Source organism: Macaca thibetana, chromosome 13, assembly GCF_024542745.1.
Source record: "Macaca thibetana thibetana isolate TM-01 chromosome 13, ASM2454274v1, whole genome shotgun sequence".
Lineage (NCBI taxonomy): Eukaryota > Metazoa > Chordata > Mammalia > Primates > Cercopithecidae > Macaca > Macaca thibetana.
This window is the reverse complement of record NC_065590.1, coordinates 76,023,775-76,036,248: the sequence shown is the minus strand read 5'-3', so window position 1 is coordinate 76,036,248 and position 12,474 is coordinate 76,023,775. Positions and strand designations below refer to the sequence as shown.

Genomic DNA, 12,474 nt, shown 5'->3' with positions numbered 1-12,474 from the left:
GGAGCTGCAGCAATGAGCAGGCCTGAGCAGCAATCTCACAGGGCCTATTCCAGTCAATGCCTGCAGACCTCACTCCCATTATTCCACAAAGGGAGTCCCCAGGAGGCTTCCCTGAAGCCCAGTCCCTCCAGAAGCTTATCTGCTTAGGCAGAAGGGCAGCAGTTTGAGCAGAAGAGCATCTGCACCCTGAAAACCCCATAGTCCTCTCAGCATTAAACCCCAGGCCAAGGGCACTCTAACAATCTCTGAGTCCTCCCTGGTCAAGGAAGCCAAGGACCAGAGAAAGAATATTCTGTATGAGTCAACCAGCAAAGCTGCACCCAGGGAACCCAAAGCCACTTGAAACAGCAGTAAGTGTTTGTGCATGAGGCAGCCTTCTGCAGGGACTGACACGGGCCCACTTCTCCAAGGGTGTGCAATACTAAGGGTGAAGGAGTGTAGGGGACTGACCTGGGGTCCCGCAGCCTGGGTCACCAGGGCTGCTTGTGCGTGTGCTGCTGTAGCTGGCTGCACAGCCTCTGCAGAGCTGCCTCTTGCTGTTGCTGCCGATGACCCAAGGAGTCTCGATAGCCGGATGAGAGGAATATCACACTTGGTGAGGCTCCTCCTCAAGTGAGACTTGATGTGAGGCTAGCGGAAGTCAAACTAAAGACAAGGATCACTTTAATTATTTCATTTGGCCAAAAGATCCCTTCTGGGAAATGATTCCTTTGTGCAAAAGGCCTCAAATAGATGTTTCCAAGCAGAACTGAAGCTTGGATTTCAGGCACCAGAGGATGGTAGCCTCCGGTTTTCTCTGGTTCAGAAACCACTTGGCTTCTCCCCTGTTGAAGAAAGGTCCTCCCAGACCATTGCAGCGTGGAGGTGGGGCTCTCCTGTGGAGTTCACATGGCTGTGAAGGGTAACACTGAACCACACACTGAGGCCCGGCCTGATGCCAATCAGCTTATGTGTGTGATGGTACGAGATCCTCACGGGGGCCTCTGGACCATAGAGTCAAACACTGGTGACTCGCCAAGGGTAACTGACACAGCTGGACTTAAGTGGGCACCTTTGTAAAGGCCAGCCTGTGCTCTTGGCAAACTTGCTATCTCTGGCCAGATGCAGATTTAGAAGTTATAAGTCCAACCCCCTCTAATACCACACATTGATTTTTAAAATAGATGAATTCAGAAGTTAGGGAACTTGTTGAAGCCTCCAGGGACAGCTTTTAAGAACCACAAACACCCAGACCCCTCGTCAAGGTGAGGCCTGCCCTTTCCATCACCCCACCCTACCTGTCTTGAGCTACGCAGTTTCTGGCATAATTTTCTTCTGCAAGCAGGAGAAACTATGGAAGCCCAGGCTTAAGGTGAAGATGAAGACAGGAGTCAGCATGGGGCTTAATAACCAGGGGCGTGGGTCTGGCCCAGGACCACCCACCTCCCACCACTCACTCTGTGTTTTGCGACCTGAAAGCAAAAGGTTCAGGAACTTGACCCAGTGGTTGATCTTCCCAGGAGAAGGAATTCTGAATGGGTAAGAGAAAGTGATGCCCTAGTATTTTGAATTTGAGGATACGAAGAACATGTTCAGACAGCATCTGTGATGGTTTGAACTACCATTTGGCATCAGAATGACTCTAAACTTCAGGCCACCAGAGACGGACCCTTTAGTGAGAAGTCACATGTCTCTTTAGGCAAACCTTATATATTGATATTTTCAGTTGGCAATTTGAATAGAGACTGACTTTTTAAATGACAGGATTCACCTGAATTACTTTAAAGTCATTCATTCACTAAATTGGTAAATATTAAACATGAGTTATGTACTAAACCAGGCGCTGTGATGCCAGGATGTATGGGCTGGGTGCCGCTATATCCCTCAAGGAGATGCACTTAAGCTGAGTGCTTACATAAATGAAATAAATTTCAGAAACAAATGCAATGTATAAAATAGAGTACGGTACATACATTAAACACTGGTCAGAATAAAGAGGCAAGGAGAGACAAGTGAATCCATGTGAGGCTGAAGCTGGCCTTTTGGGCTGAGTCAGGCTGGCAAGGTACTCCATTAGCCAGGGTTTCCCAGACTAGCTTGTGCTGAAACTCATCTGTGGTACTGCGTCTGGAAGATGCCCTGGTGTGGGGATCGTGCACCACCTAGCGTTGGCATAAGCCACTGCACGTACCACAAAAGTGGGAAGGAAGGTGCCCTCCCCACAAAGAAATTTGTGGAGCTCACCGTTTTTAAGTGCACTGCCAAATGCCATAAATGCTCACATATGTTATCTCATCTAGCCTGCATTACAGCCTCTGAGGTCGATATTGTCATCACCATGTGACTGATGAAGCTGCAGAGATTCAAAAAGGTTTAGCTATTTGATCAAGTTCCCCCGAACTAAGGGCCAATGCAGGGAATTGAACCTCCCTCCCCCGTACTCTGTTAACCTCCTAGCCTTTCTGGTGTAGAGGAAAAGATTGGACATCTCATGACCGGGCTTAGAATTCTTGGATGATGGTTCAGCTTCTCAAGATGGGACCCGGACACCATGGCAGATCCTGCAGGGATCAGCCCTTGCCTGCCTGAGCAGCCTTGGTTCTCTTACAACAGAGATAAACTCCGGCTTCTCTGAACCTCTTGCTGTGTTCCGAGCACTCCACTTCATCCCTTGCTTTAGTGTCTTTTTTTTTTCCATGTGGAGTGCCCTCCATCTGGAACATCACTGTCCCTTTATTTTCCTATCTAGCGCCTCTTTCCCTTAAGATGGTTAAAGGGAAACCTGCCAGGACGCCTCCCCTGGCCCTCTCAGGTTGTGTTAGATGCCTCTCCTCTGTGTTTCCACAGCACTGTGTGCGTTCCCAGGTCGCACTGCACCACAGACCACGCGTCAGTCATCTCCCACCCCCCAGGAGACTGTGAGCTCTGTGTCCCCAGCGCCTAGCAGATGCCTGACCCATTGCAGGAACTTGAGAAATGTCTTCAGGCAAATGAATGTTTGAATGGCTGGATGGAGGGGCAGAAGGATGAGACGAAAGCTTGCTGCCCAACTGGCCTCAGCATTCCAGGGTCTCATCAAGGGCCACGTGCTGGCCAGCCAAGTTCATCAGCAGAGCCAATCAGGATAGAACCCCAGCGGGACAGGATTCACCTAAATTACTTACAAGTCTAGTGGAGAAAGGTTGCGTTCTAGACTGCATTCTTACCCTGCCTTCTCACTGTTAGTGTCAGTTCACTTCTAGATCACAACCTAATTCCCAGCAGTTTCTGGAACAACTGCTGGTCAGTACTCAGTCTCTCAGGGTTGCTTGGTCAATGGTCCTGAAAACCCCTAGCTGGCAACCTGGAGCTCTGTTGAATCAACGGGCTGCTTCTGAGGTGACAGGGAAGCAGAGGACAGAGCTTTAATAATGAGATGGCCACTTTCTCAGATGTCCCTGCCTCTGAGTCCCTGCATTGGAGACTGGAGTGGCCCTCCTGGTGCCCCACTTCAAGAAAGTGGTTTGATACATTCAGAAAGAGGATGTGGAAGAAGAGGAAAAGAGAAATAGAGTATAAAACCGTGGGTGTTTCACTATGTCTTCTAAAAACCAAAATAAACATAAGTAATAGTAGCTGTAGAAATTATTCGTTCTATCTAAGGGGAAAAATTGGAGCTTCATTCATTGGATTGAAGCTCCAACAATCTGCTGGCATTATCTGATCTTCACAATGACCCAGGGATGAAGGCATTTGGGGCTCCATTTTACAAATGGATAAACTGAGGTCCAATGTCACACAGCTAGACTGTGTCTTCCCACCTCTCCTCTCTTTCATTTCTGTTGGATTTTGTAGACTCTCTGTCCTCAGGACACTGGAGAAAAGATGGTAACCCAGGACCTGAGACCAGTAACCCCAACGGGCCATCTTTGCAGAGATCCCGAGAGCTCGACACACAGCCTGCTCCTCCACGATACCCACTTTTACCTACTCATCACTCACAACACTCATTTCCTCCTTTCCTTCATTATAAATCTAAATACGTATACTTCATTGGGGAAACATCAGGTTGAAAATCCTGGAAGCCAAAATCATTTCTCTAACTCAATACAGCAACAGCAGGAAAGCAGTGCTATTTACAGTCAGTCATGGACTGCCTTGCTTCAGGCCCCATCTGCAATCTAAAAGGTTCTCTTTGGATAACTGAAGTTTTATACAAAACATGAAAGAAAAAACAAAACCAGGGATAAATAAATGGTAGTTATTTTCATCCCCTCTTGTCCAGATAGAGTCCTGTTTTCCTGAGATTGTGACAGCCTGGGACAGGCCTCACTTTGATATGCCCTCCCTGCGTGGGCTGGACTTGATAACCCAACCTCTGGATTCCTTGACCTCACCCTCCTTGGCACTGGCAGGTGATTCCTCGCTCCTCCCTGGCTGCACTTTCCACTTGTTCTTATTCATGGCAGACTTTCTGCTTTCGATATTCCAGAACTGCTGATGCTCACCTCCCAGCCCTTCAGCTGACTTCACCCTGGTGCTTGCCCAGTTTCTCCTGCCCCAGTACTCTATTTCCTCCCCCTTTCCCTGGAGCGACAGAAGATGGGGAAGTGTGGTGGGAGTCGGGAGGTGGATCTGCCCCGTGGTCTTCAGTACTCAGTACTCAACTTTGGGGGTATAGGAGAGAATCTGCAGGAAGGGGGTCAGCAAAGACAGGTCATCTTTGAGTTGCCACAGTGCAGATAGGGACTCAGGAGAGTGAGGCTAACACCTGAGTGACGTAGGACCATTCAAATCACCCACTGAGAAGCCAGCAGAGAGGCTCTCAGGCTTAAACAATATGGAGATAGATCTATCTGCACTAACACAAGCAGCACACTGTAGTCTAAATGTTGTGAGCAAGTTCATGGTGTCACCCTCCCATCACCCAAAAATATCTCCAAAACTGTCTTCATGGGCCAAGACAAAATTGTTTTATTAAAACAGCTATTTACAATGGCAGATTTTAAAGACAAAGATACAAATAAGTAGATGGATATAAAAATCTGTAAAAGGTTACAAATACATGATCATCTTTTATAAAATCAACAGTATTTCATGTATCTAGCACTTTATGGAAACCCGTTTTACCTTCTATCATTTGGAATAAATGACGAGTTTTTTCCCTAAATAAAATACTTTCCCACCTCTTAAACTGTGCTTTCAGAGTGCTCCTTTCTTCCGGTACAGTACCCATGCGACAGGCGCTCAAATCTCCTTTAGTCCTTCTGCCAACGGACACACTTTTATCACTTCATTCAGCTTCCTTCCTGAGTCTGCTATGGACTTGGAAATCAAACAGCCACGTTGGTTACAATTGTTTGTAAGTTAAGATTAAATAGAATACAGGTTGAGTATCTCTTAACTAAAATGCTTGGGACCAGAAGTGTTTCAGATTTCAGGATATCTGCATTATAGATTTGTCAGCTGAACATCTCAAACCCAAAAATTCAAAATCCAAAATGCCCCAATTTCCTTTGAGTTTCATGTCTACTCTCAGAAATTTTAGATTTTGGAGTATTTCAGATTTGGGGTTTTCAGATCTGGGATGCTCAACCTGTGGTAATAAATGGCTCTGAGGTGCTAACTTAGGAATAAATTGCATTGACTTTGGAAAAAGGCCATTGTTCTGGTTTTGCACCTGTATTCTGGGTTCGGAGGGATGAAACAAACAAAGTGTATCGTGGTAGTTCAAAAAATCAGATATACCAACCACCCGCTGATTGACTCTATAATTTAGCATGGGTTTGTTTTTGTTCTTTGAAGTAGATAGTCAGAGAATTTCTGGACGGATTTGAAATGGATCTGATAGTCTATAGGTCAAGTGAACAGACTGACAGCTGTCACAAGCAGGAAGCCCTTTGAGAACTCAGGTGTTCTAAACCTACTGGGTTCCCCCAAATCCAATCATATGGAGGTATTGTCGGCAGAAGACTACCCCATGATCTCAGATGCCAGAGCCAGCCCACCCCATCTGGACTCTGGCAATTCTCTTATTGTCTGTGTTTCTGAAAACCCACTATATCCCTAACTCCATCCCCAAACAGCTGAAACTTAGCCTATGTCTCTACTAATTTGCAAATGCTGGGACTAAATGTCTAAGGATATATCATTCCCTCTCCAGACCTTAAAACCTAGATGATTACCCCACATGTGAGAACATATGGCATGTCTAAAGTCACTTGAGTTTGCAGCCACAGAGGCAGTGTTGTATAGAGGCTAAGCATACCAGCTCTGGAGTCAGAATGCTTAGGCCATGTCAGGTAATATCTCTGCTTGTGACAAGGTTGTGGCCTCAGGGAAGGATGGCTAGCTTTGACAAATCTGATGCAATCTTTACTTCCTCCCTTCCCTTTCTGCATGCTGGCCATGCAGGGGGAGGGCTGCAGAGGAGAAATATTCCCAGCTAAGGAGGTGATGACTGGTGAGGCAGTCCTGAAGATCAGTAAGTAGGGTGGGCACGGGTTGGTCTCAGCCAAAGGCTGCTCTTGGGCCACAAGCAGAGTCTTCAGTGAGGGCAGGCGAGACTCAGCCTTCTCAGGAATACAGTGCCATCATCATCCACTGGACATGTTGGGAAAGCAAATGATGGTCAGTTCAGACCCATGTCTCATCTGGGCCTCCCCACCCCACACTCCTGGGGAGCCGTGGAGACAGAACATTAATGGATGGTTTAGCTAGAGGGACCATACCATCCATTAGGAAGTATAAATCAACCTGAAATATAATCAACCTTGACTTCTCACTGTGCCTATGAATGATGACAGCCAAATACAGGCTGATTCTGTATTCAATTCTCAATGAATTTTTTTCCCATGAATTCAATTTGGCATGCTCGTGCCAGCTCTGGGCAGGTGTGCAAACTGGCAGGGTAGCAGAAATCCATTAAAGCATATTCTACGTGTTTACATTTATGGGCCCCTTGGTCTGACAGCTTTATGTGGGTGTGATGAACAACCCCTCTAACTCATATAGAGGGGATCTCTGGGGAAACCACTCCCCAGGCCAATCCCTCAGAATGATAAAGCTGAGAATAGTGAAGTTACCAATGGTGTCAGAGAAAGCCTCAGCGTGAAATCCAACGAGGTGGCTACCATTCCCTACAGACCTTGGGTGGTCCTGATCCTCACTGAGCCAAAGATGGTCAGAGCTGGAGGCAATCTCAGAGACCACCTAGTTCCACTCATTTCACCTGTGGGCAGCTGAGGCCCAGAGATTTAATGTGATTTGCCTAAGGTCCCGCAGCTAGTTAAAAGAAGTGTTGTGGCTTCAACCCATTCTCAGACCCCAGTGCAGTTCTCTTCCTGTGATAGCTCTTTGTCCACTGGACCCTGCTCAGTTTTGGACTGTCCTATTTCGGGTGCCACACTTGTGTTGTCCTATTCTCCCAGACCGGAGCCTGCCACTATGGAAGGATTGCCTGGGATCAGGAGTGATGCCCCAGCACTCAAGTGTGGGGCTAAGCAGTTCAGGGATAGGCTCTGAAAATTCTGGCCATTGGCCCTCCAGTAGAATCCCACTTCACACCGAATCTTGGAGGGATTGAGGGGTGACACAGGCTGCAGGTCCCTACAGCTTGGAAAGCAATTCCATAAAATGGACATTTGAGATCAAGAAAGACATTCCAGCTTTGACTGAATCATTTCTAAGCGGCCATATCAGAGGAAGGGTTGCAGAATAAAAGAGCAGAGGATTGAACTCCAGACTCCAATGTCCTTACAATGAACATTACCTAGCGCTACACCTGGCACCTAGCAGCTGCTCAATAAATCAGTGCATTTTGAATGATCAGGAAAGATAATCAGTTTCATACATGAATTTGTCTTCTCCTAGGCATATCACCTCATTCATTCAACACATCCTGCTGTGTCTGCAAAGTGACATGAAAGAGGAGGAAATGGCTTGACCATGTGACTTGCTTTGGACAACAGAATGACTTGCAGGTGTGCCAGACTGGAGCCTTGGTTTCAGAGGCCTAGTGTGTTTAAGCTCTCTTTCTTGTGTTTCTCCCATTTCCCTGGAAAGAACAAACCTAGGCAGAGTTTCCTCAATTCAGGTACCCAGCAAAACCCTCAGCTAACCCACAGATACATGAGCAAGCCAGCTGAGATCCACTGACTCCCAGCCATGTGACTCAGAAGCTAAATAAGTGCTTATCATATATATGTTGCTTACGTTTTGTAAATTTGTCACATGGCATTATTGCAATCAGAGTTATCGGATACACCTTTCATATGTGCCTGGCACAAAGTGGGTGCTCAGAAAATATTTGATGGATGAATGAATGAATGAGTGCAATGAATGTAGTGCTCAATTTCAAATTCAGCAGAATAAAGGTCCCCAGAGCCCTTCTCCTTCACATGGTCCTGCAAGGGCCACCTCTACCTAAGATGACATGAGCCACCTCCTTGGGGCAAGTCTTACCTCTGGCTTCTGGAGGTATATCCCTTTGCCATCTTGGGTTAAGTTTTGAAAGACATCTGTGAAAATGCAGCAGAAAGGAACACAGTTAATGTGTGCATTGGAAACATGATGAATTCGTTCCTCCCACATATCTCACCTTAACCACATCCATTCTGAAAACATGAGGGAACCCAATGTCAGCCTACATGTGATCACACGCAGCCACACCTATGACAAGTGAGCCACTTCAAGCCTATGTCTCTGGAACAAGGCAGGGAACGAATGAGTTTGGGTATCTGCAGCCAGGGATCGCAGGCACTTGGCTGGAGGTCCCCATAGCTTCCCTGGTCTGCCGTTTCTGGGATGGCAGCTGTCCTCCCTTGTGCTTAAACTAGGGACAGGTGGGAAGTCATGGGGCAGCAGAGGAAGACCTGGCCTCCCCAACTTCCTGCCAGCTCACCCTCCATGTTCTCTACACGCAGCATCAAGTGGACGAAGCTGACAAAGCCCATCTGGAGGCGGGGGCAGCCATAGCGGACGAGCATCAGCTGACAGACGTCATCACTGAGCACGATTCCTGCATTAAGCACAAGCTCCTGCTGTGGGTGCTGGGGGCTTACACCCAGCTCCCCTCCTGCCCAAGGCCCCTTCAATTGTCCTGAATTTTAGGGACCTGAATCCGGATAGCATGGAAATGCTGTGATAGGGACCTGAATCTGGATAGCATGGAAATCTTTTATAGGGTTCATTTTGAATTGTTTAATTGTTTAACCAATTTATTTTATTTAATCCCTACTCCTCACCCCTGCCTGTTAAGGCAATCAGCATGAGGCTCTTTTCGTCAAGTATGTTACTGGCCTTCAAGGAAGAAGGCAGTCTGCTAAGTGCTCAGAAGTACCTGCTTTGGGGCCCGGTAGTCCTGGATTTAAACCCCAGGCAACTGAGCTTCAATTTTCTCCTCTGCGAAGTGAGGATTATAACAAGGTGGTGTTGAAGATTAAATGAGAAGTTGAGTGTGCCAACCCTCCATCAATGTTGGCTAGGATCACAGTGACAATCATAAAAAATGTTGGTGTTGATTGCAGATCTACATCTTTGAGAGTCACACTGCGTATCAGAGTTACTTCAGCACGCCACGCATCTCCTCTCCTCTGCCTGGTGAGTGTGCACCCTGCCCATGTGTGCCCACAGCTCCAGCTCTTCCTGTGCCTACCTGCCTCCTTCATGGCAGCACGCAGCTGTTCCCAGTTCAGGTATCCTGACCCATTGTCTTGCTTGTGGAAAACCTTCTGTAAAGAACCAAATAAGAGGTTCAGGAAGCCAGGCATTTCCAAGCACCATCTGAGAGCCCCTGTGTGTCCCCTGTCAGCACTGCAGAGGGGCTGTTGGAGATATCTGAGGCTCCACATGCAGGGCCTGCTGCCAGGGTAAGAATATGGCAGAGTCCATGCTGGGATCCTACCACCTTATGTTTCCTACAGAGCAAGGGTTCTGAAAAACAGAAAAGTCTTTTTCTCATGGGGTATAGACAGTCTTGGTGTGGGTAAACGTGCTTAATGTAAGCACATTATCCACACTTTAAAGTGATTCCAGCTTTCTGACTTAGGAGACAAGTGGGAGGGTTGTGAGCAATGATTGGAAGAGCAAGAAGGAGCAAATTTATGAAAGACTTTAAATTCCAAGTGTGCCAAGGAGTTTGGACTTTCTCTGAAGTCCATGGGGAGTCTTAAAAAGCTTTGTGTAAGGAAGCAGCATGATTAGATATGTGTTTTGAAACTTCAGGAGACTACTGCAACCGGCTGTCTGAGCTTGGAAGAGAACAATGGAGGAAATGCTCACTGAAGGGAGAATAGAGGTTTGGTGAGTTGGATATAAAGGGCTGCATGGGAGAGAAGTATCTTCTACAGCTTTGTAGAACTGCCATTCCTACACCATCTTCCAAAGAGGTGTGGTTAAGATTTGTTCTTACCTGATAGAGCTTCAGCTGCTTCCACAGATCCCTGAATTCCTGGATGCTCATAGTACCCGATGCATTAAGCTGATTAATAGGTTAAGGTAAAAGCTGCCAGGGAGAGTTCCATCCATGCTTTGGAGGCAGTGATCAGCCCTCCACAAAGTGATGTGCAATTTGTGGATGGCCTCATTCAATGTCTGATCGTGTTGATTTCGCTAGTTGGCCTCACCTCGCTGGCCAGTCCAGCCCAGGGCTCCCTCACTCTTGCTAGGAAAAGACAGAATGAGCCCAGAGCACAGCAGCACTGGGAGAAGTGATGATGATGGAGGTGATGATGGTGATGACCACAGCTAGCATTAAGTGAGGCAGAATTTTTTTTAATGCTATGAAATGTTATCTTTTGTTAGTAGAGTACCAGTAGTATTAATAGATAGTGATATAATTTTAATACACATGAAGTCTTTTATACCTAAACATAAACAAATTAAATATGACATATCCCACTGCCTCTTCTTTTCACTCCTACCTTTTTCTTCTTAGCATCCTTTATTGAGTTCTTTTTTTACATATATACTTTAAGTTCTAGGGTACATGTGCACAACGTGCAGGTTTGTTACATAGGTATACATGTGCCACGTTGGTTTGCTGCACCCATTAACTCGTTATTTACATTAGGTATTTCTCCTGTCACTATCCCTCCCCCTGCCTCCCACCCCCCAACAGGCCCCTGCGTGTGATGTTCCCTGCCCTGTGTCCAAGTATTCTCATTGTTCAGTTCCCACCTATGAGTGAGAACATGCGGTGTTTGGTTTTCTGTCCTTGCGATAGTTTGCTCAGAATGATGGTTTCCAGCTGCATCTATGTCCCTGCAAAGGACATGAACTCATCCTTTTATATGGCTGCATAGTATTCCATGGTGTATATATGTTACCATTTCTTAATCCAGTCTATCGTTGATGGACATTCGGGTTGGTTCCAAGTCTTTGCTATTGTGAATAGTGCCACAATAAACATACATGTGCATGTGTCTTTATAGCAGTATGATTTATAATCCTTTCGGTATATATCCAGTAATGGGATGGCTGGGCCAAATGGTATTTCTAGTTCTAGATCCTTGAGGAATCGCCACACTGTCTTCCACAATGGTTGAACTAGTTTACAGTCCCACCAACAGTGCAAAAGTGTTCCTATTTCTCCACATCCTCTCCAGCACCTGTTGTTTCCTGATTTTTCAGTGACTGCCATTCTAACTGGTGTGAGATGGTATCTCACTGTGGTTTTGATTAGCATTTCTCTGATGACCAGTGATGGTGAGCATTTTTTCATGTGTCTGTTGGCTGCATAAATGTCTTCTTTTGAGAAGTGTCTGTTCGTATTGAGGCAGGATATTTTGACATGGCCAATTTGACGTGATTTAAATTTAAAAAATAGTAACCTTTTTTCATTATTGTTTTAAAAACCAGCTTATGGAAGGAGTCAGGCACAGCGTGGCTAAGGATGCCTTTTACATTTTTTTAAGTTTAATGGTTGGCTTTGTAGACCATGCCCAGATACCCCTAGCATCAGAGACATTGGGTCAAAGTACTACCACACCCCATCTCTGTTTGAGCCCTCACTATGAATCCATCACTGAGTTACACACTTCACCTGTAGCAGGTGAGGTCGGCATTAACTCCCCCATCTTCTAGTTGATGAAATGAGCACTTGGAGAGGGTCTGATCTTGTTCAAGTTCATACAGCTGGTGACAGAGCTGGGACCTGCCCCATGCCTGTACACTTAATCCTGCACTGTCTCTGGGTTTCTGCAGACTGTTTTTGTTTTTACAACCCCCCTTAGGCTATCTATTCAATATGCCTCTCCATAGTATGGATGATCAAACATTGATTACAATTATCCACTTAGAAAAGGAGTGCGTTTACTAGAAAAATTGCAGGGCTGAGAAACAGGACAGCTGAGTTTGTGGCATGTTGTTTAACTTCCCTTAGTCCTGGTTTCCTGATCTGTGCATGGGGGCAGCCACCACCTAGTTATTAAATGGAAAACATAGGGCCCCAAGTCTTTTGCAAAGGCTCTTGTAAACCTGGAGAGCTGTTACTAACCACCACCTTCTAGCTGCCTC

General features: G+C 46.3%; 1 protein-coding gene across 1 annotated transcript in view; it reads right to left on the bottom strand.

The window, feature by feature from the left end:
• Positions 1-4,908: 4,908 nt before the first annotated feature.
• CAPN14 (calpain 14) overlaps positions 4,909-12,474 on the bottom strand; it is a 59,260-nt gene continuing 51,694 nt past the window's right edge. The window contains exons 18-22 of the mRNA XM_050753258.1: positions 10,370-10,438; positions 9,614-9,689; positions 8,861-8,977; positions 8,422-8,477; positions 4,909-6,561 (exon numbers count right to left, since the gene is read on the bottom strand). Of these exons, the coding sequence (XP_050609215.1) occupies positions 6,535-6,561; positions 8,422-8,477; positions 8,861-8,977; positions 9,614-9,689; positions 10,370-10,438 (345 nt within the window). The 3' untranslated portion in view covers positions 4,909-6,534. The remainder of the gene's footprint in view (positions 6,562-8,421; positions 8,478-8,860; positions 8,978-9,613; positions 9,690-10,369; positions 10,439-12,474) is intronic.